At 33.3% G+C, this 22,299-nt stretch overlaps 1 protein-coding gene, 1 non-coding gene and 1 pseudogene across 2 annotated transcripts; all 3 read right to left on the minus strand.

Moving 5' to 3' along the window:
- Positions 1–786: 786 nt before the first annotated feature.
- On the minus strand, positions 787–1,552 carry LOC131623374 (peptidyl-prolyl cis-trans isomerase CYP19-3-like; annotated as a pseudogene).
- A 6,467-nt stretch (positions 1,553–8,019) lies between these two features.
- LOC131623397 (aspartic proteinase CDR1-like) lies at positions 8,020–12,251 on the minus strand. The gene is made up of 2 exons (XM_058894408.1): positions 12,110–12,251; positions 8,020–9,293 (listed from the first exon to the last, which is right to left on the minus strand). The coding sequence occupies exons 1-2, from the start codon at positions 12,249–12,251 to the stop codon at positions 8,020–8,022; spliced, it is 1,416 nt and encodes a 471-aa protein (XP_058750391.1).
- A 3,974-nt stretch (positions 12,252–16,225) lies between these two features.
- On the minus strand, positions 16,226–16,333 carry LOC131623421 (small nucleolar RNA R71). Its single transcript, XR_009290197.1, has one exon. It is a non-coding gene; the product is annotated as a small nucleolar RNA R71 (small nucleolar RNA).
- Positions 16,334–22,299: the final 5,966 nt, after the last annotated feature.

Raw genomic sequence — 22,299 nt, forward strand, 5'->3', positions numbered from 1 at the left:
TTCCAGATCTCACGCTCATGAAGCGCAGGTTCACCATGTTCCCTCAGGCCTGCATCACACCATATCATAAGTTAAGTTTTCTTTAAATTTTTTTTATTTTTAATTACACAACTCAATATTTATTTTATTTATATATTTATAGATATTATTTCTCATATATATATATATATATTTTCTTTTAATAAACTAGTCTTTATTAAAATTACTTTTTTTTTATAAATAACATAAAATATTTATTTTAATCATTAAATTAGTTTTATTTATTTAAATTCCTTTGTAAAATCATATTTAATTTGTTTTAATTCACAGAAATTATGGGAATGTTTTTTTTTTCTTTCTGATAAAAATTATTTTTCTATCGATTTAATTAATTAAAGGCAAAATACCCTTTTTGGTCCCTTAATTATACCACAAGGTACATTCTGGTCCAAATTTTGGTAATGGCGTTAACTTTTCCATGTTGGCATCTGACATGGCGCTGAGTCATACGCGTGTCACATGAGTTGACACACATTCATCTTGAAGTTCATTAAAATTATGAAAAAATATTATACTTTCCTAAGAATCGAACCCATACCACCTAGTTTGCAAGCAATACAAACTTTCCACCACACCAATTCATAATTAATGTTTAATGTTTCATTAAATTTTATTATCAATACTACTACTACTATTATTATTATTATTATTATTATTATTATTATTATTATTATTATTATTATTATTATTATCAATACTATTATTATTATTATCAATACTTTTTTTAAACACAAACCATTTAACTTATTACATGGTAATTCACAATGAGAACGTAAAAGTTACAACACAAAGCATTGTGCAACCAAAGTAATTATTCAGTTCTTGACTTTTCCAGAATCTTCAATTACAACAGGTTCTAAAGGACTACCATTTTGTGAACACACCTTCTCCATCTCCTAAACTACACTGTACCCATCAACAACTTTACCAAACACAATGTGCTTTCCATCAAGCCACTTGGTTTTACTAGTACAAATAAAGGGCTGTGATCCATTAGTATTAGGTCCAGCATTCGCCATGGAAAGAATCCCAGGTCCAGTATGCTTCAAATTGAAATTCTCATCTGCAAACTTAGACCCATAAATCGATTGTCCACCAGTCCCATTCCCTCTGGTAAAATCACCTCCCTTACACATAAAACCGGGAATTATCCGGCCAAATCGATGAGTTTGCTCTCCTTCTCCCCTTCTGATATCTCTCTCTGCTATTCTAATTTCTTCTTCGTCTCCCTCTTCTACTATTAATGGAGGTTTAGTTTCACTTTTTTTTTCAATTTTGGGATATAAGGAAATTAGGGTTTCCATATGTTTGCACAAATCTAAGTATTCAAGAAGGTTTTAGGTTATTTTGAACTCATATTTGTGTTTGGAGAGGTGTTTAGATAGGTTTTGGTCGGTTTTTGGGTTGGGGACGGTGGCGCCGCCATGGTGTTCTTAGGCTATACCGTGTTGCTATGAGAAACATTAAGAAAATCAATTGCAGAACTGAGAATTTCTTTTATAAGATCTGCAAATCAATAATTGATATTTCTTGAATGATACAATAAACATTAATTATCGAGTGGTGTGGTGGTAAGTTGTTGTCACTTATAAATAAGATGGCCTGTGTTCGAATCCTGGCTAAAGCCAATATTTTGGAATGTTTTTTCAGAATTTTAATGACCTTAATAATCATATGCCATGTCAAACTCCACGTGTATAAACATGTGTCACACGTCAGATGCCAGCATGGAAAAATTGACGCCGTTAGCAAAATTTGGAAGGAAAGGACTAACGTGGATGGTTTTGAACAATTAAAGGACCACTTTGACACTTTTTAAAGATAAGGGACCAGAATGTACCTTGGGGTATAGTTAAGGGACCAAAAATGGTATTTTTCCTTAATTAAATCGATCATTTATTTTTATTTAATTTATGCCCGAATCAGGGTTTGCGAGAATTAGCCATACACTAAAAAAATATTTCTTTGTGTATGTTCTTTTTAGGGTTATTATCCGACGACTCCCGATCACACGCCACGCCTTTTACGAAGCTAAGTCTCGACTCTATTTTCTTTTATTTTATTATCTATTCCTTATTTGCACTATAAAATTGTTATTAGGGCTAAAACTTCGAAAGTCAATGAACTCTTTTGCACTCACGCATATTATCTCTTTCGCCATTTTTTTCAGGGTTATTCTCGAGGCTACCTCCGACCACGAACCATATCAGACCAAATCAAAAGCTAAGTCTTATTTTATGTTTAAATATTTATCTTGCCTTTTTTTATTTTAGCCCTAATTGTCATTTGAATTGATAATACACTCACCCCTTCGTGTTTATTTTTCCTTTTCCAATTTTTCAGGGTTGACCAACCGTCAAAGCTCAATAGTCGGTAACCCTAAATCTTGACCTCATTTATTTTATATTATTACTTAAGTCAGATCCACTGGTGTCTTTTTCCCTTCCCCATATTTTTTGTAACTACTTCGAGGCTGTATTGTTTGGCCTTGAAGGCACTTAACATTGTGATATATTATTGCGTGGTTAGTAATCTTAGGGAGTGCAAGCCTGTTAATCCAATTAGAATAACTAATTATAAGATAATGGCTGAATTATTCACGTGATTGTTGCACCGACGCACCTTATGGGGTAACCTCTTTTGATGCCTTGTTTCCTGTTGCCTTGCTGCCTTGTGTTTTTGCAGAATAGCCATGTTCCTCGAATACGAGGATGCCTCAGCCATGTTTCCTCGACTAATGCAAAGATCATAAGTCCCTAATAATGCTGCCTTCGATACACTAAATATGATCTCGTTCCTCGGAAGTTTCCTACAAAGGGCTGAGGTATCCTCTGGTTGCCTAAACGAAAAATGGCTATTCTGATCCTTCACTTAGACTACCTACCTCCTCTATGACAAGGGACAGTCTCATGGCGAACGAACTCTCGATAACCCTACAACCTCCAAATCAAAGGACTTCCTTGTCCTCCTATGGCAGGGATAGCCCTGAAAGGCTAAAAAGAACATTTTTCATCTAACCAGGTAATTTGCCCCTAATTGCTTTGCTCTGGTTTAAAATCTTTTTCTACCCTTTTATCAAAAACCTTCAAAAAGATACACTTATTTACAAGCTAAAGCCTTATTTTATTTCCACACTTTTTTTCAAAGAGCAGAGCAATTAAGAGCCCATGGAAAACCATGGATGCAAAAGGTGCCTTACACCTTCCTTTTGCATAATTACCCCCCGAACTCAGCTTTTATTTAAAAGGTTTTTCCTGTTCTTTTAGCCTTTCTGATATTTGGATAAAATAAAAGTCGGTGGCGACTCTTGCTATCCGCAACAATTCAAATAAAGTCAGTTCACCATATTACTGGGGCAAATCCTAATACTTCGATAGTTTCCTAGGGTTTTAGTGATTTTTATAATTAAGGTTAGATTAAAATGAATTAAATCGAGTGATCGAAATAATCGGGGAAATAAATCCTAAAACCTAATATAACCCTAACCCTAATTTAATTATATTATCCATTTAATTTAACAATCAAATTATATTTAAAAATACATTGATTTAATTATATTATTAAACAAATAAAAAATGAAATAAAAAAATTGGCCTTAATTTTGTACGGTGCTCCTTTGAAGCCCCATGATGCACCTGCGTTTCTTATACGTTGGATCTTGTGTTGTCTTGATCTGATGGCAGGAATTGCGAGGACTCACCATAAGCCTGCCCTGAGGGCACGTACATGATTATGTTGAAACAAAATATGTAAAAATACTTGCTGGGCTGGGGATCGAACCAACGCGCTGCAGCTTCCCAAAGAGAGGTGCTAACAATCTGAGCCACTTGCAATTGTTGCAAACATCACACGCCGAAGTCATAATGTACAAAACGGAATAAACCAGTGAAAAATGCGCGTGCTGCTGCTGGCGTTTGAATTGAACCAATGAGGTGCCAACAGCCCATCATCTTCTTGCTGGAAAACCTGCAAGTTCTTTTATAGCGCTTTTCTGCGAACCAGCCATGAAAAGCTAGTATCTATAACACCTGCGATACACACAAAACCTTCAAACGAGCGTGAAAATAAAAAAAGGGACCATGGCTATGTTTGTATCATCCCCACAATTTCAACCATGCCCATGATTTGACCTGATTTATCCTATATCAGAAAGCCCTAAAGTAAAACCCTAAGCCCCAACAATGGCGGATTGCCGTATATGCACGCAAAGATCGAATTAACGGTCCAGAAACGTTCTAAACACCTTACCAATCAATAATATGAAATCAAAAAGAATTTATGCGTGATGAATTCAAGCAAACACATACGTTTTTTGTTTGAACAAACCATGGTCAATTCGACATGATTCTTGACGCTATGACCTTGGAGAATGCATGAAAATCCTTCTATGATGTGCCAGGGAGTTGTTTGAATCAACAAGACTCCTTGAATTGGCCCTAATCCTGAACTCGAATTTTATTTTTCTTGATATTTGTTACGGTTCTTGGAGGCAGAATCCTTCCTCCCCTTGCCTATGACTTTGTTTGGATACTTATAGACCTTACATTAGGTTAACAATCTTTCCCACAATCCCTTCAAATCTTGCTCCTTTATGCTAAAAATTTTGATTGGGATCTTGATTGAAATAAGTCATGAAATCTTTCCTAAATTGGTAAAATTTTGATTTCTCCTTCTCAATCCCTATTAGAACGAAATTATCTCATAAATATGGTGTTTGGATGATTAGAATTGATTGGAAAATAAAACCAAACAAATCTTTTTGTGTTTTCCTTTGTTTATTTGATTTAAATGATATTTTAAATGAAGAAAATTCACTAAAAAATATAATTAAAATCACATAATTATGGGATTGGTCTTGGACCTTCTTGGTGACCTTATAAGCAGGTTTGGATCATAAAAAGCCATGCCCATTTGTAAATATATCCATTTTGAACTTTATTTGCTTCATATTTTCCATCCAAAATTGACCAAGTTTGACAAGGCATATCTCCCTCAATTTTTAAGATATGGAGGATATCTAGGACTTTTTGGAAACCTCAAGATGTCCTCTATAAGACACATTGAAACATATGTTTCATTTGGAGATTTTATCTTGATGATATGGCCTTTGACAAAAAACTGCTTTTGGTTGACCTTTGAAAAGGACCTATAATCTTTTGTACCATATCTCTCAAATGAAGCATTTCTGGACTTGGCTTGTGAGAGACAAAGTTGTAGAGGATTCAATTTCCTTCAAAATAGGCTTTAGTTGGGAAATTTTTGATACTCCATGTGAAATTTATGACCAGTACAAATTTAGTTGACTTTCTCCTTAAAAAACCCTAATTTGAACCTTTTGAATTTGTTCATTTCTGAGTTTTTATTAATGGATCATGATCAACCTTTGATAAAATGATGGATATAACCTCACATACTTGATGTTTACCAAAAATCTTGAAGTTTGACTGTATTTTGACTATAGTTGACTTTTAGGTCAAACTAGTCGACTATGGATCCTCTGAGCATTTGAGTGAGAAGTCCTTGGGATCAAAGCTTGATAATTGACACGGAGATACCTTGAGACATATGAGACACCTTGAGATCCATTTGAGGCCTTAAAGATTCAAACTCCTTTGATAAATAGCAAACCCTAGTTTTGAATAGGAGAGAGTGACTTGAGACAACCCTTGAACCTTGAGTCATTGAAGATGAGAAGAGGAGGGCAAATTTTGGGGTATGACAAAGTTTAGAAATCTATGCCAATAAAATTATCGAGTCACATCAAAATGACGATCCTCACATTCCGGACTCTAAATCAATTAGCCAGACATGATTATGGACAACAAGCTATTGTAAATATTTATATTAAATAGAACTGCAAACATGGTATCAAATTAAAAACTAATACGTACTAGCTACTAGTGAATTAAAGGAATGGAATTAGAACTCAAAACAGTAGCAACAATAGTGATTAAAATGATAAGAATAGAACATAAATGACTTAAAATAAAAGATGAAAATTAAAGTGATATAAATAAATGGAACCCGAAAGCACTGAGAAATATATCGTGTGAGGCTGAATATATAGCAGGATCATATGCTACATGCCAAGGACTTTGGATCAGATATGTGTTGAAAGAGATTGAGGTCAAAGTGAAGAAACCTCTAGTGCAGTAAATCGATAACAAATCAACCATAAATCTTCCAAAGAATCCAGTTTTGCATGGAAGGAGTAAGCATATCGAAACTAGATTTCACTTCTTAAGAGAAAAGGTAAATTGAGGTAAACTTGAAGTAAGACATTGCTAAAGTGAAACACAATTGTCCGACATTTTAACCAAAGGATTGAAGACCAACAGATTCCTAAATTTGAGAAAGAAATTAGGAATAGTTCAGATCGACTATGATTAGTGTATGTTCGACAACATGGATTATATGGGATATGTTGAGATATAAGACATAATCCAAGTTGAGTAGCCTACTTAGTCTACAAGTTAGTTGTATATAAATAAATAATTTATGATTAGTATAAATAATTTATGATTAGTTTATACAATTTATTCAATAATAAAAAAGCATTATTTGTTTTATTCTCTCTCTTTCTCTCCTCACTAAAGGTGTCTCACGTACTAATATAGTTTAGGATCTTTTAATTAATTTAAAAATTTATTATCAGGTGAGTCTTTAAATTTTTAAGGACTAAATTGATAAGAGGGTAATAGTTTAGGTATTAAATTGACGATTTATTCTTATATAAATATGTTATATAAGGTTAATAGTTTTCTAACCTACCATTTCATTCAACAATGTAGCCTTTTTGAAGGATTAATTTTGTTTGAAGATGCTAAAAAGATATATTACGATAAAAAATCCTTCAAGCACAAGACATGTCTGAAAGACTAAGAAAAGTTAATACTACTCTAATCCAAGATGAAACACACAAAGAACAAATAAAACCAACAATAAAACACTCTAACTGAACATTGTCAAAATATACTGCATAGGATTACTCCTCCAGATATGATACTCAACCCTGAAACCCACAAAGGAAGCAGTACGATTGAAGTTTAACCTTTTTTACGATAGACTACACTGACAGGCTCAAGTTCTAAAAGATCCTCTGGTTCTGCGCTTTCAAAATAACCACACCGCTGCTATCCAAATGATATGTAAAGCAATACGAAAATCCTTTACCACCCCTCCCAAAGCTACAAATTGATCATAATGCTCTTTGCAATTGTCCTGAGAGACCGACATGAATCCTAGCCACCCAGTAAGGATTGGCCAAACTTTACCAAAATGAGAACATCAGACAAAAAAAATGATCTCTATTCTCAATCTGAGTACAATCATTAGGACATGACTGATTCTCAACTAATAAAATATTATGCCTAACCAAATTATCTTTAGTCGGTAATCTATTACATAAAAACCGCCTAAGAATGGAAAAATTGTTTAGGATTTTTTAATTGATAATAATAATTAATTATCAGCTCACTCTTTAAATATTTGAGGACTAAATTGATAAGATAGGTGATATTTTATGAATTAAATTGACTACTTATTCTTATATAAAAATGTTATTATGTATTATAATGGTGAAAATTAACAAATTAATCAAATCCAAATAACACATAATCAAATAAGGTCAGATTTGGATATTTTCTCCCAAATAAACAATTAAAATATAACATGATTCTATGAGATTTTAACCTTTAAACTCATTTTTGCTCAAATTTGATCATTATTAAAACTCAATCACCCTTAGTAAAATATTTATTTTTTAAATATTTTCAACGAGGAATATGATTGAATTTCATAAAAGAATAAACTCATCATACAAATTACATAGACTTGTGGATGAACTAGCTTATTAGTACCAAACTCAAAGTATATTCCTTAAAAAAGACAATTGAACATACTCTTAAAGACATATGGAACAAAATACAAATTTTATTATTAAATCATATATAGAGTTCTACGATCAGATTTTAAACGTATTCAATAGCTAGTACAATCGATGGGCTTAAAAGAGACAATGTTTTTGTTGAGATCATACCCAATTAAATAGTTCACTTGTGCCATGGTTCCAAAGATGCCTAATCCATTTTCGTAGGGGCGAAATGCAAAACATTTAACTTCCTCTCCTTGGAATAAAGAATAAAAGGCTCCCTTAGAATCTATTTTAACATCCGCACCTTTAAAATGTATTGTAATTGGTGGAAAATTTTGTTGTTTGGATGTGGTATTATAACAAAGGCGGGATGGATCTTCATTAAATTGAAAACGCTCTAGTTTAACCATTTTTTTCATAGCTGATTCTAACCTATAGTAAAAACGATGCGGAAGAATAGAGACAGGAGTACCCGAGTCAATTATGATGTTATGCGTAGAAGCATTTGTTCCTTCACGTTTAAACCCTCTATACTTTATTCTTTTATTTCCCACACTAAATGCTTTCACAGTTAGGTAGTAATAATCCTTTTGGCGGTTTCCTATCATTTTTACTATAGGAGTTGAGACAACGTTATCACCGGTAACAATAGCATCATCTCCAATATTGAGTTTGCTAGATCTAATAGACTTGCTATTATATTGATCAATTAAACAATATGAAAATTTTCCTCCAATTAAAGGTCCTAATTGTTTAATTAGTGACGTATCTCCAATTCCAAAGCCAATAACACCTGAACTTGGACCATTATACATTGGTTGACCATTATTGTGTCCGCATCCTATAACAATGTTAGGATATGAGACAAAAGAGTTGGTGACCGAATCCAATGTAAGAGTCTCTACACCAAGATCCCCACTTGTGTTATATCCACGACCATAATCTAATGTATATTGGCAAACATCTCCAGTGTAAGAACAAGAAGTATCCTCCATAGATTTACATGTTCTAGATGAGCATGAAATATTTTTGTAGCTTGAAGATTTTGAAGGATTAAAAATAGGAGATGTTTGATTGTAACATGAATTACAAGGTATGCATTGAAGCCAGATTAAGTTACTACCTGTATCTAAAATTCCATAAACCTTAAATGGTGGGGTACCAACCGAATAACTCATGATATATGTGCCGTCATCATAGGGCATATATGACTCAAGTTTGTTTTTAGTATGAGAAGGTTCTTTGAATAAATAATTGGCGCGATTGATAGATTGTTGCACAATATTGAAACTTCTTTGAAATTTAGTTTGTGTAGGATTGTAAAATGGTGATTTGAAAGAATCACGGTGAATGAGTTCAACACTAAAACCACGGGAGATAACTATTAAACAAGAAAAGAAAATGAAGATAAAGATAAAAAATGAAAAATGTGTCATTCTAGATGTTTGAGTGAAAACTATTCTAAGTTATATTCTTTCAATGCTTTATATAAGATGGAGAATGTAGATAGATGGGAAAAAAAATAAAAACAACAGAAATTAGATCATACAAAATAATTCCTTCATTTTTTATTATAAATAAAAATTTATTTTTTAAATTTATTGAATTGTAGGTCTATATAAAGACAAGATACATTTTTTAAAATAAAAAATATCTTATAATAAATAAAAGGAATTGTGAAAATGGGTTAATCACATATTTATAACTTTTTGATAAAATAAATATATTTCTTAACTATTATACCTATTTTAAATAATTGATTTGACTTTTTTGTTTACCGGATAATATTAATATATTTTCATTCAATGTATAATTTAAAAAATGGTAATATTAATTGATTTCATAATAACCGATTTCATACAATATTTTCTAAAATAAGGAAATCTGGGATCCATCTAACTAATAATTGTTATTTAAGTGAACGACCCACGCTAAATAATTATAATCTATTAAATAATTAATCTATTTAGAGATATATTAATTATTCAATATATATTTTATTAAAAAATATATTCATTAACTCAAATTAGAAAATACAGATCAAGATTGCCAAAACTACAAACAAATCGAAGAATATGACGTTATTTTAAATATAAGAAAATTTTATTTAAAAATGTATATTTATACTAATTATTTAGATACGATTTTTTTATTTATTTTTCCAAATATAATTTATTGGATATGAACTTAATACAAATCTGAATCAATTTTTTATTTTAAATAATTTTAGATTAAAATTGAAATAATTAAATTAAATCATTTCACTTGGACCATTTTTAATCATATTCTTCAGTTTTATTTCACACTTTTTCTATACTTAAAATATTTTTTGAAATATAAGGCATATAAGTATACGATAATCTTATACTATTTATAAAATATTTATTTCCTCATTTTGAATACACATCTTAAATGAATATTATCAAACACACATCTTGATTTTGATATATAAAGTTTCCGTTTATGTTTTATTTTTTATTTAAGTAATCTATATTATGTGAATCAATTACGTATAAATATTTTATGGCATATAAAATCACTTTTTGAAACTTAGTATATGATTACATGATAATAATAATAATAATAATAATTTGTTTCTGAAGATAGAATCTTATCATAAATATATATATATATTTTGTAACAAAAAGAAATTAAAACAGTCATCACAAATATATATATATATATATATATATATATATATATATATATATATATATATATATATATATATATATATATATATATAGGGGACGACTCAGGTGAGAACACTTAGTTATTATGAGAAATGAGAACAATGAATCACGACCATTAAATTTTGATTTTGTTGATTTTAATGAACTTGATTGGTTTCTCTTTCTATGTTGATTTAAAATAAATATTAAGGATTCTAGAAAGAGAAACCAATCCAGTCCATTAAAATCAACAAAATCAAAATTTAATGGTCGTGATTCATTATTCTCATTTCTCATAATAACCAAGTGTTCTCACCTGAGTCGTCCCCATATATATATATATATATATATATATATATATATATATATATATATATGTATGTATATATATATATATATATATATATATATATATATATATATATATATATGTATATATATATATATATGTATGTATATATATATATATATGTATATATATATATATATGTATATATATATATATGTATATATATATATATATATATATATATATATATATATATATATATATATATATATATATATATATATATATATATATATATATATGTGTGTGTGTGTGTATATATATATATATATATATATATATATATATATATATATATATATATATATATATATATATATATATATATATATATATATATATATAATAATATTCTTCAACTTTTTTAGTATTTGAAATAAATTTTTTAATATAAGTCATATGAATATTCGATAATTATACAATATTTATAAAAGATTTATTTCCTCTTAAATAGACATCTCAAATTGCTATAATTAAATAGTTTAATTAGGAAATTAAACTTTTGATTGTGTAAATTTAAGAAAAAAAACTATTTTGGGAATTCTTTATTTATATAAAGTTTCCATTCTTGCTTTATTTGATATTTTTTAAAATCCTACTTTATTTTATAAATAATTGATTTTAGAGTTATTTTTTATTCTATTTAAATAATCAATACCTTGATGACATATAAAAATTCATTTTTTTTGAAATTTAGTAAACGATTACGTATTTGATATGTTTTAACTTTAATTTTTTTTTATATTTTTAAACATGGATTTGTTTATAAAACGGTTTTTTTAAATATTATAAGTTTTGATTGAAATATTGTCGAAGTCACATTTTTTTTTTCTTTCAAAAAGTTGCATTTTAAAAATGATTTTTATGAAAAGATATTTGAAATAGCTTTAAAGTGTCCGTTTGTTTTGAATATTTGTTAAAACTTTTCATAAAAGTTTCAAAAAAAAATTTGGTTTGAATATTTGTTCTTAAAATGTTATTTTGGGTATTTCATCTTCTAATTGAAACTTTGTTTGGATAGCAAAATTTCAAATAATCATAGAAATTTTAAAATTTCAAATAATGTAGGGCGAAGGAATATAACAAAAGGCCATGAAGGGCAAAGAAATATCACAAGAAAAACCAAGTCACTAACTCTCCTCCTAAGTTGCTTCCTTCATAATATCATCCTCGTACTAGGGGCTCCATATTCATCTCCTTTCGTCATCACACCATCATCATAGGTGTTCATGGAGGAAGCAACACTTTTAGGCTTTGGAGGGGCCACAGTCTCTTCTTCCACTAGCTGGGTGTCACAAACAACCTTAAGGAAGTCCATTTTTGCTAATATCCAGTTTGTTATAGAAGAAAAGAATGTGCTCTTTTTTCCCGCCCAAAGTAGACTCTAGAAGTAGACATAAACTCACCAGTGAGCTTTCACCACTCCCCATTTAGACCCTTTTAATACAAGAGGGAGGCATACAGAGACTCTCGTAAGGACTTCTCATTTGCTCTAATCTCTACAACCTTGGTTTTCACATCTGTCAACTTCTCCTCTCATGTCTCCTTGTCTTTTTGTAGTACCTTCAGCAAACTCTAGATTTCATTATAACCATCCATACATTTATGGAGCTTCGCCTCTATCTCCTTCTCAACCCGATTTTATCACTCTCGATCCATATCATCTAGCATCAACGCCCTAAGGTTATATGTCATACTTACAATGCTGGGAGTCAATTTAGATCAAAGGGTCTGGTAGTTGTAACACCCAGTTTTCATTATTCAATAATTTAGTGTTATTTTGATGTTTTGCTGATTTATTGGATAATTTGCCTTGATGTTATATGATAATTGTGATATCGGAGGGTATGTATCCTTAGAATAGAGGGTAGTGCCTTTGATTTAGAAGTTGTAGAATCGAATAAATATAATTAGTTGTAATTACTTATTTGATAGGATTTATTAGAAGATTAGATGATTTAATATGATTGGAATAAGAATTATTATTGAGATTTAATAATAACAATAGAATAATTGATTAAAAATAGTAATTGGACCATAAAATGTGTTAGTATGAGTAGAGAAGAGGTGTGATGTTAAGCCCATTAGAGAGATGGAAATTAGTAAGGAATTAATAAAATAAGAGAATTAGAAGAAATTAGGGAAGTTATAGAATTTTGGAAGAGAATGTGAAATAGAGAGAAGTTGAGCTAGGGCAAAGGGAGATATGGGAACTCTAAAAGTTAAGGGAATCGAAACAGGAGTCACTCCACAAAGCAGGAGAAGTTGGTTGAGCCTCGCCTTCACGCGGCTTCTGAATGCTCGCCCTCCCTGGAATAGGCTGGGTGGTACCAGCAGCTGGAGAAGAGCCTTCTTCCATCCTTAGAGCCTTCACATTGGGTGAATAGGGAGATGGATCATCAACTTTACTTTTCCTCCCTTTGAATATAAAACCCTTTGGGTGACTCTGGGGGCTACAAGTCTCCCCACAAGCAGCCTAAATCTTCTCCTGTATTTTCCTCTTCTCCTCCACATAAATCTTTTCCATCAGATTTGAAATAAAGCTCAGTGGTCACATGTGTTAGGTAAAAATACCTATTAATGAAACAGGTAATCCAAAACTTACCTAGATAATTAGCAAGATAAATTTCCTTCCTTCAGCCACAATTTGATTATTGTGTGCAATTCCATGACCTTAAGCTTTCCTAGGAGACGAAAAATCCTCGCCTCTTCAAATGAAATGTATTTCTTGTCATATCCCATGATCGCCATAGGATTATCCGCCTAGGCCAAAATCCATCATGCTACCAGCTTTAGCAAAAGAAGAAGCTTTCTCTCAATCAGGAACTTTGCATTCAACCCATGAATACCTCCTTTAGTAGTCAAATTGGCATCTACATCAGATTTCTCAAGTGAATAGTCGATGCAATGACTTGTGATTTAGGAACCACCTCCAAACCATTAAGAGGAATCTTATCATAAACTAGAATACCCACAAGATATGCATACTCCTCCAAGGTTGGCATAAGTTGATAGTCATGAAAAGTGAAACACCAATAGACATGATCATAAAACTAAACCAAAGATTAAGAAGACCATCTTCAATCCAGGTGTTAAGACTAGTCGAAAGTCTTCCATATCGGTCTTTGAACATTATAAGATCAACCAATAAAGATGCTAGCTCCTTCAACTCTTTCAAATCAGGAAGTCTAAAACTGGATTTCTTAGTTCTTTTCCTTCCAATATCAATGATCTCAAAACTTGTGATGTTTGCATGGAGAATCCCTTAGTTCCTTGAAAACCAAGTGAAAATGAGTTTTATTGATGCATGCATGGTTATATAACAACCACAAACAAGGTCATAAACAAGGTTCAAAGGTTCGACATCACGAGCATGGAGTGATAAGTGAGTTTTATACCGTTTTATGCTTATGATTTAGTCGCATTTTCATCATATTTTGTTTATGTTTCTTCTCCTTTTCTACATTTTATGCTTTGGTATTATGCTTTTGTCATTTTCAGACCTATATGATCATACCGGAAGGAAGGAAGATAAAATCAGGAGAAAATCGAAGAAAAGCGTGAAGACCGAATTTCTCAAGTAAAAAAACCCGAGGTCTGTCACGGGTGCCCGTAACGCGTGTTACAGCCCGTAACAGGATCTAGGACCCATCCTCACGCCCCAACACAAAAACCCGCGCCCTGTTACGGTCGCCCGTAACGCACGTTACGACTCGTAACAAGAGTGCGAAAGGTAATACTTTTGTTTCCTTTTCGGTCGATTTTGTCTCTGATTTGGGGTTTCTGATTATGATGACTTTGATTCTGATGTTTTATGTAAGAAATATAATATCTCTTTAAGGGGATTGGAATGGGATATCTATACATCGTGCAATTTTAGTTTTCTGCAAGTTTTTCATTTCTCTTGTACAAGCCTCCATTGGAGAATTTAGATGAAAGCACAGTTTAATTTACAAGTTTATTTTCAGGTCCTATTCCCCTATAGTTATATCTTTTGCAAATTTATCTAATGATGTATGCCAATATTTTGATTAAATCTATTTTCTGTTTTCTCACTATGAGTGAGTAGAATCCTAAAGGATAAGGGTCATGAACTCTATCGATGATTATCCGTAGGAATTAGCCTAAGTTAATTTAGAGAATCCTGACATTTGTTTATTTAAAAAATTCGAGTTTCTGAATTAAAACCTCGTTATGAAAGTAGGAGTATTCTTTGGTATTTACAGTAGTCTGAAAAGACACATGTGAATGCCTGATAAAAGGTTTTTAAATAATCAAATCCGATGTCACAAAAGTTCTCAAATGAGATTGAGAAAATGTTTCATATTTTAATAGTTGTGCAAAAGTAACGATCACTGACGAACGTTTCTACGTGAGCAAAAGCCGACGAGCGTTTCATTCATCAGAGATAAGGCAATACGCTGGCGAAAGCAAGTATTGCCTACAATAGTGTATTTTTCTATAAAACCATGTCAAACTTCTCGTAATAAAAATACTTAGGATTAATTTCCAAGGTTATTTGCATTTAAGTTATTTTGGAAAAGTGATTTTGAAAATAAGCTGTTTTGACTTAAGTGATTTTTCACTTAAGATTGTTTGTTTCTAACCATTCGATTGCTCTAGCTTTACAATGATAGGATAGAATTCGGTACTTAACCATTGGTCCTTGTGGATTCGATAATTTTTACTACTCTGACATTCGTCGTGCACTTGCGGCATGTCAAGTTTTTGGCGCCGTTGCCGGGGACCAATAACGTTAATATTGAAGCTTTATTTGATCACCATAGAGACTAGAGTTTTACTGTTCTGTTTATGCAAACGTGTTCTGCTGATACTTCAGTCAAATCTGTATATGATCCCGAGCGTCTTATAAGAGAAAGACGCCGAGTTCAAAGGCATCTCATAATGGCTTCCCTGTTGTCGATGCTAAGCCTTTGAAGGATTATGCGGTTCATACGAAAGAGGAACCGTATTGCAGTATTGTGCACCCGCCTATTGAGGCGAATAATTTCAAGCTTAAACCTTCGTTGATAGGTATGGTTCCACATAACCAATTTTCAGGTTTACCTTTGGAAAATCCCAACTTGCACTTGTCTATCTTTGTTGACAACTGCGGAACCATTAAGGTAAATAACGTTGACCAAAATGCCATTCGCCTTAGGTTGTTACCTTTCTCCCTAAGAGACCAAGCACAAGCTTGGCTCCAAAGTTTGCCCTAAAATTTCATTACCTCTTGGGCACAACTAAAAGTGGCTTTTCTTGTGCGACACTTTCTATCGAGTAAAACATCCCAGGTAAGAGGCGAAATAAACAACTTTAGACAAGATGGCGGTGAATCCCTGTTTGACGCGTGGGAGGGTTTCAAAGATTTTTTTAAGATTGTGCCCTTTCCATGGGCTTGAAAAATGGATGATAATTTATAATTTCTACAATGGTTTCCTTTACCCTACAAGGTTGACCCTCGATGCAGATTTTGATGGAGCCCTGATGAATAGCCCGCAAGATATAACTTATTATCTTATAGTGGAAATGGCCAAAAACCATCACTTTTGGGGAAGCGTGCGACAAGGTTCCTCCAAAAGTACCCCTAAAATCGGAGAAATGTATGAAGTGAATGCTTTTTTGATCACATGAATGCTAAGGTCGATGCTATTCTAAAGAAAATCGATGAATTAAGCATCACTCCCACTGCTCCTACATCTGTTGCTGCTGTTTCCCCCACTTCTCTTAACTGTGAAATTAGCGGAGTGAATGGACATACTAGTAATGATTGCCAAATGATTCTCGTCAGAGGATCTGCTCAAGAAACTATGAATTACATGAAAATTAGAAAAACAACCCTTACTCCAACACCTACAAACCCGGGTGGCAAAACTACCCAAATTTCTCTTATAAGAAAAATCAACCCTATCAGAGTGGCGCACCGCCGGGTTTCCAAGACACTGCCCCCCAAAAGAAATCTAACCTTGAGCTAATGAAGGAGAATTTCGTGGCGGCTCAAATGCGCCAAAATGAGGATTTTAACAATCAAAACATCCACATTAGTGAGGTTCTTAGGCAGATGGGTACTAAAGTGGAAGGTATTGTTACCCACTCTAACATGAAAGAAAGAAAAACATTGTAGGTCATTTTCTAGATGCCTAGATTTTAAGGCATGCCACGTGTGCAAGACTGGCCACAAACCTAAATTTCTCAATTTTAACTTTCTCTCACAATTTTTTTGGCTACAAGCTTATTTTTCCACTCTCTACAACTTTCATGTTGGGAATTTTGATCAATTCAAGCTCTAAAGTACTCATTTGAGTCATACATAAAGGTGTTAAATGAAATGACCTCGCAAGATTGCCTTATTTTTCCCCAAGTTGCCCGGCATATCTCTTAATTCATGAGGCCTATGAAAGTTATTCTTTTTGCATTGTGTTCATCTTAATGAGGAGAGTATTTGGCTCAAAGAAAATCTCAAAACGCTCGCACCGATTATTTGAGGCCTAAGGTTGAAGTAAGCTGCCCAAAGGTGCCAAGGTTGCTAAAATTGGCTAAGTGTTTTGTGCACTATTTATTTCAACTTTGAAGAGCTATAACTTTTGATACAAGAATCCAAATGGAAGATTTCAAATCTCATTGTCTAGCTTGATCACTCAGCTTTCCAAAGAGTCCAAGATTGCACCATAAAGGTCCCTATATTGCTTGCCCCGTGGTTTTGAAGCTAGTACCTTGAGTCTGAAATTTCCACTTATAATCAGAAATGCATTTGATTAATGTGACCTATAATCACCAAATTGATGCGTGTTTTCCACTTAAACATAATTAGTAAAGTTGCTTGAGTCATTTAGAGGACCAAAACGCATCATTTACTTGAGTTTTGAAGAGCTGCAAGTCACACTTTCAAGGTGACATCTGTAACACCCGTATATTTTAATTTTTAATTTAAATGGAAATTTAATTAATAATTAGAATTATTGGTGGTTTGTGGAATTATTTGGAAAGAGTTATGAGATGGGCTATTGGGCCATGTGTGATGTTAAGGAATGAGGGGGTGTTATGTTAGTAAAGGTCTTATTCCAATTAAAGTTTATTTTATAAAATAATAAGAATTGGGAATAAGGGAAAGGAACGTGAAAAGCAGAGCAGAAGAGATGAGGGATTGGAAAGCGAGTACGTGAAGAGGAGCAATGGAGGGAGAGACCAATCAAGAGCTCTTGGCTAAGGTAAGGGGGGACTCTCCGGTTATCATCTATTATCGTATTCTTGGATAATGATATTGATTAGGGATGTTGTTGAGTCAATTGGATTATATGATAGATTTAGGGATTGGGTAGAATTGTATGATGTTTGATCCCTATGTTTTCCCTATGTTTGAATCCATGATATCTATGTTGTTATGATCTCAATTGATGTGTAATTGATGTATTATGAGGTGATTTTCGTGTTGTTTGTGCATTCTATTTTCCTAGGTTCGTACTGGTATGAATTGGGTGAATTGGAATGTGTAGAATGCTGTTTTCTGCAGGTTGGGGTTTCTGAAATTGCCGGTTCGCGCCGCGTGCACAAGGTTGGCGCCGCGAACAGGTGGGCAGAATGCCAGGAATTTGTGATACGCACAGGTCGCGCCGCGTACCTGTGTTAGCGCCGCGAAGGCGTACTTGTTTTCTCGTATCGCGCCGCGTGCATAGGTTGGCGCCGCGAACGTGTCTGTGTAGTTCAGGTCGCGCCGTGAACCTTGGTTGCGCCGCGTGCTGTAGCGATAATTGTTTTATCGGAAAAGTTAATTGATGTGTAACTTTCGAACCGTAGGTCCGTTTTTAGTGCCGTTTCGAGCATGATGAATCTTATGAGATAGCCTACATGTTTAAATGATGAAATGAGGTGTGAATCCAATTATTTTTAAATATGATTTTATTTATTGATGAATGATGTATTGTACATATATGTGATGAGATGTGTTAAATACATGCTATGTTGAAATATTAATCATGTGACGATTTGTTTGATTGGATGATGTATTGTTGACATATATGATGAAATGTGACAATATAAGATGTTGCTTTGAAAACATTATGATGTGATGATTTGTAGAGAATTGTATGATGTTGATTGATTTGTTTTGGAATGATGTGGATACATGTGTGTTCTTCTTATTGATGATGATGATTGATGTGGACCCATGTATGTTCTTTAATGATGATGATGATGATGATGATTGATTGTATTGAATGATGCTAATGTATATAAACATACTTTGATGATGATGATGATGTTAATGATGATGATGAAATGAGTATTTGATGATGTTACTCATTAGACTTGACGATGGTATAAGTATGTTGTATATGTTGCATTCATTCATGTGCATTGATGATACTGTATCCATAAGGGATGTGTTGGATCAGTGAAGGGCATGATTCCCATTGTGTGGAATCTGTGCTGGCAGGGCCGTATCTTGATGATGTTGGATTGGTCATGGGTTATTCCCATTGATGATGTTGGTACCACATGCATAGTGTCAGTTCATACATATGCATACTTTTATAACATGATTGGAAGTATTCCAGTGTTATAAATATTGATGATGTGTTGGTTGTGTGTTGTTGAATTAATGTTGAGTATGATTGTCTGCTTGCAAGATGTGTTCTGTTAACGTTTGTGTAAACGATGGATGTTCCTGATAATCTGAATATGATGAAATTGGGTGAATAATATAACTATGATGTGTTGTTATTTAAGATGCAATAACATTTGTTAACTGTGATGAGACTCACCCTTACTGTTGACATTTTCAGATTGAGGATAGCTGCTTTCGACTTGGTGAGGATTAGCTCATAAGTCAGTGTATTAGTGTAGCGTCAGGTGTCATGCTCTGATATTGTAACACTGGGGGAACGCTAGATTAGAGTTTATGATGATACTCTATCGTGTTGTTATTGTATTAAATTATGTGGGATATTGCATAGATGATGTTATGCTTATCCGTACGATGAATTTTCCGCTGTGTAAACATGAGATGTTTATGTATTATGACAGATTGTTCCTTAGTGAAAGCATGACAATGGATTTACTATAAAATTTGTGTTAATTGTAATTGTGGCACCCTTGTTTTCATGTTTTACTCTGAATTATTTTATTAAATTCCGTGGGGTTTAGAAGGGTGTTACAATAGTGGTATCAGAGCAGGTCGGTCCGTCCGGCCAATTGTTGAGTCAGTTGAGTTGCGGGACAGTTGTATATTGTCGGCATTTTATTCCTTGGTACGCGACATGTGAGTGAATCACTGTCGGTACTTGGTTGTTTGTTGCAGGTGTTGGATTGAAACAAGTGGGGGAGAAGCTTCGCTTCTCGGTTATGTTTCAGTTGTAAGAAGATTGATTCAGTAGGCTGTTGTTGGCAATAGTGCGAGCGTTGTCGGAGTTTGTTGTTTCCCGAGTTGAAGGTGACTTGGAATTAAGATTTGACTGGTAATTGAGTTGGAACATCTTGAAGGAATATGATTAGAGGTAATTGACAGTTATTGTAAGAGAAGGAAATTGGAAAGTTGCGATGTGTCAGCTCTACTGGTGTACTGCGAAGATGTCAGTTGAGTAGCTTTGCGTCTCGGAAGAGATTCAGCTGCAAGTTTGCAAAGAGGATTGCTGTCGAAACGTTCCAGAAATCACACTTCGGCGATGGGATGTGTTGCTCAAGTTATAATAATGCTTAGAAGTGAAGAGATACGATAAGGGGCTGTTTGGAATGTGATAGAGTTGAAGAGAATGAGTTTTGGAGGGAGATTTTCGTAAGCAAAACGCAGGAAAATTGCTGAATAGCTGCAGAACTTCGAAAATTCATAACTGGAGTTCTAGGCATCCGAATTGAGTTCCGTTTGAAGCGTCGGAAAGCTAACGAGATGAACCTTGTTATAAAAATGGTTGCAGCAGCTGTGACATAATTAATTGTGACAGGATGACGTTGGAAAGAGGTGAAGTTGCGGTTACTCTTGTTCTTTTAACAAGACTTGTTTATTGGTACTGCACGGGATGTCAGTGTCAGTGTTGAAGGGATCGAAGGAACAATTAGCAAGTTTGTTGAGGAGTAATTTTAAGAATTGAATTTACCAATTGAGGAGTTTTGGATATATCGTATAGAGTGTCACTGCATGATGTCAGTGTTGCATTTTTCGGGCAATGATTGGAAAATTCATATCTTGAGGAGGGATTGTGTTCTAATTTATGGGAGAGTTATAAATACAGTAGAGTGACCCTATGAGGAAAGGTTCTGAAGTCGGTTATGGAAGCGTGAAAACTTGTTGAATAAGAATGCTTACTACCGTGATTGTTGGGAACAAAATTGAGTGTAACATGTTGTTGATGAGATGTTCGGTAATAAGGATGGTTTGAGGACCGATGAATTTTAGTGAGAAGTGAATTAGTAGTAAAGATGGAATAAACATTAGAACTCTTGGAATCTTATTTATGATGGCAAGGTGATGATAAGTATAAAAGAAGAATTTTAGAGGATTTCTGACACCTAATGAATGTGAGGAGGACTTTGTTGAGATGTCGGGTGGGATGATATTTGAGCACGAAGGATGTCATAGGATTTGGATTAAGACCACGAGTTATGAATGTTGTCTTGGTCTTACAGGTTAATTGTGTGGTTCAAGATTCGAAGTGTTTTGTGATCATAAGAGTTGAAGTACCTCTTTGATCAGAAAGGGCCTAATATGAGGCAGCAGAGATGATTAGAGTATTTTTCTAGGATTGTAATTTTGGTTTGAATTACCATCCTGGTAAGGAGAATGTTGTGCTACTGTGTTGCGTAGGAAGTCTTTAAAAATGTCGGTGCTAATGATGAATGAGTTGGATTTAATTGGACAATTTAGAGACTTGAGTTAGTATGTGAAGGCACTCCTAATAGTGTTAGATTGGGTATGCTAGAAGATGACGAGTGGTATTCTTGACGAGATTAGAGAAGGTCAGAAAGCTGATGTTGAGTTGATCGATAGGTTGACTTTGAATTACCAAAGTAAAGGCGGTGAATTCAGAATCGACGAAACGATGTAATGAGGTTGAGTGATTGGATTTGTGTAACTGATGTTTTGAGCTTCAGAAGGATATTCTAGAAGGACACCGTAGTGAATTATTGGACTATGACGATGTTAATGAGTTTGGGTGCAAACTCGAAAAGGGACGCTATTATGTAGTAACAACGGTTTATGCTTAGATATGATTTTCAACTAATATTGACAAATTTAGGACTTGATCACCCTAAATCTCTTGTTGGTAGTAGATGGAATCATATAGAAGAGATAAGCTTGTTTTGTTACCTTAATGGTTTAAGATGTGATGAATACTAAGCCGTGAGAATAATCACTCACTATGTTGTGTGAACTT

The sequence above is a fragment of the Vicia villosa genome, unplaced genomic scaffold, assembly GCF_029867415.1.
Source record: "Vicia villosa cultivar HV-30 ecotype Madison, WI unplaced genomic scaffold, Vvil1.0 ctg.000063F_1_1_1, whole genome shotgun sequence".
In the NCBI taxonomy this organism is placed as follows: domain Eukaryota; kingdom Viridiplantae; phylum Streptophyta; class Magnoliopsida; order Fabales; family Fabaceae; genus Vicia; species Vicia villosa.

Coding starts and splice junctions, on each gene's coding strand:
- LOC131623397 (XM_058894408.1), bottom strand. CDS start 12,251: ATGGACTTCCTTAAGGTTGTTTGTGACACCCAGCTAGTGGAAGAAGAG. Junction 9,294..12,109: donor AGATGAATATGGAGCCCCTA/GTACGAGGATGA, acceptor CTTGTTTAATAG/TTATCTCCCGTGGTTTTAGT.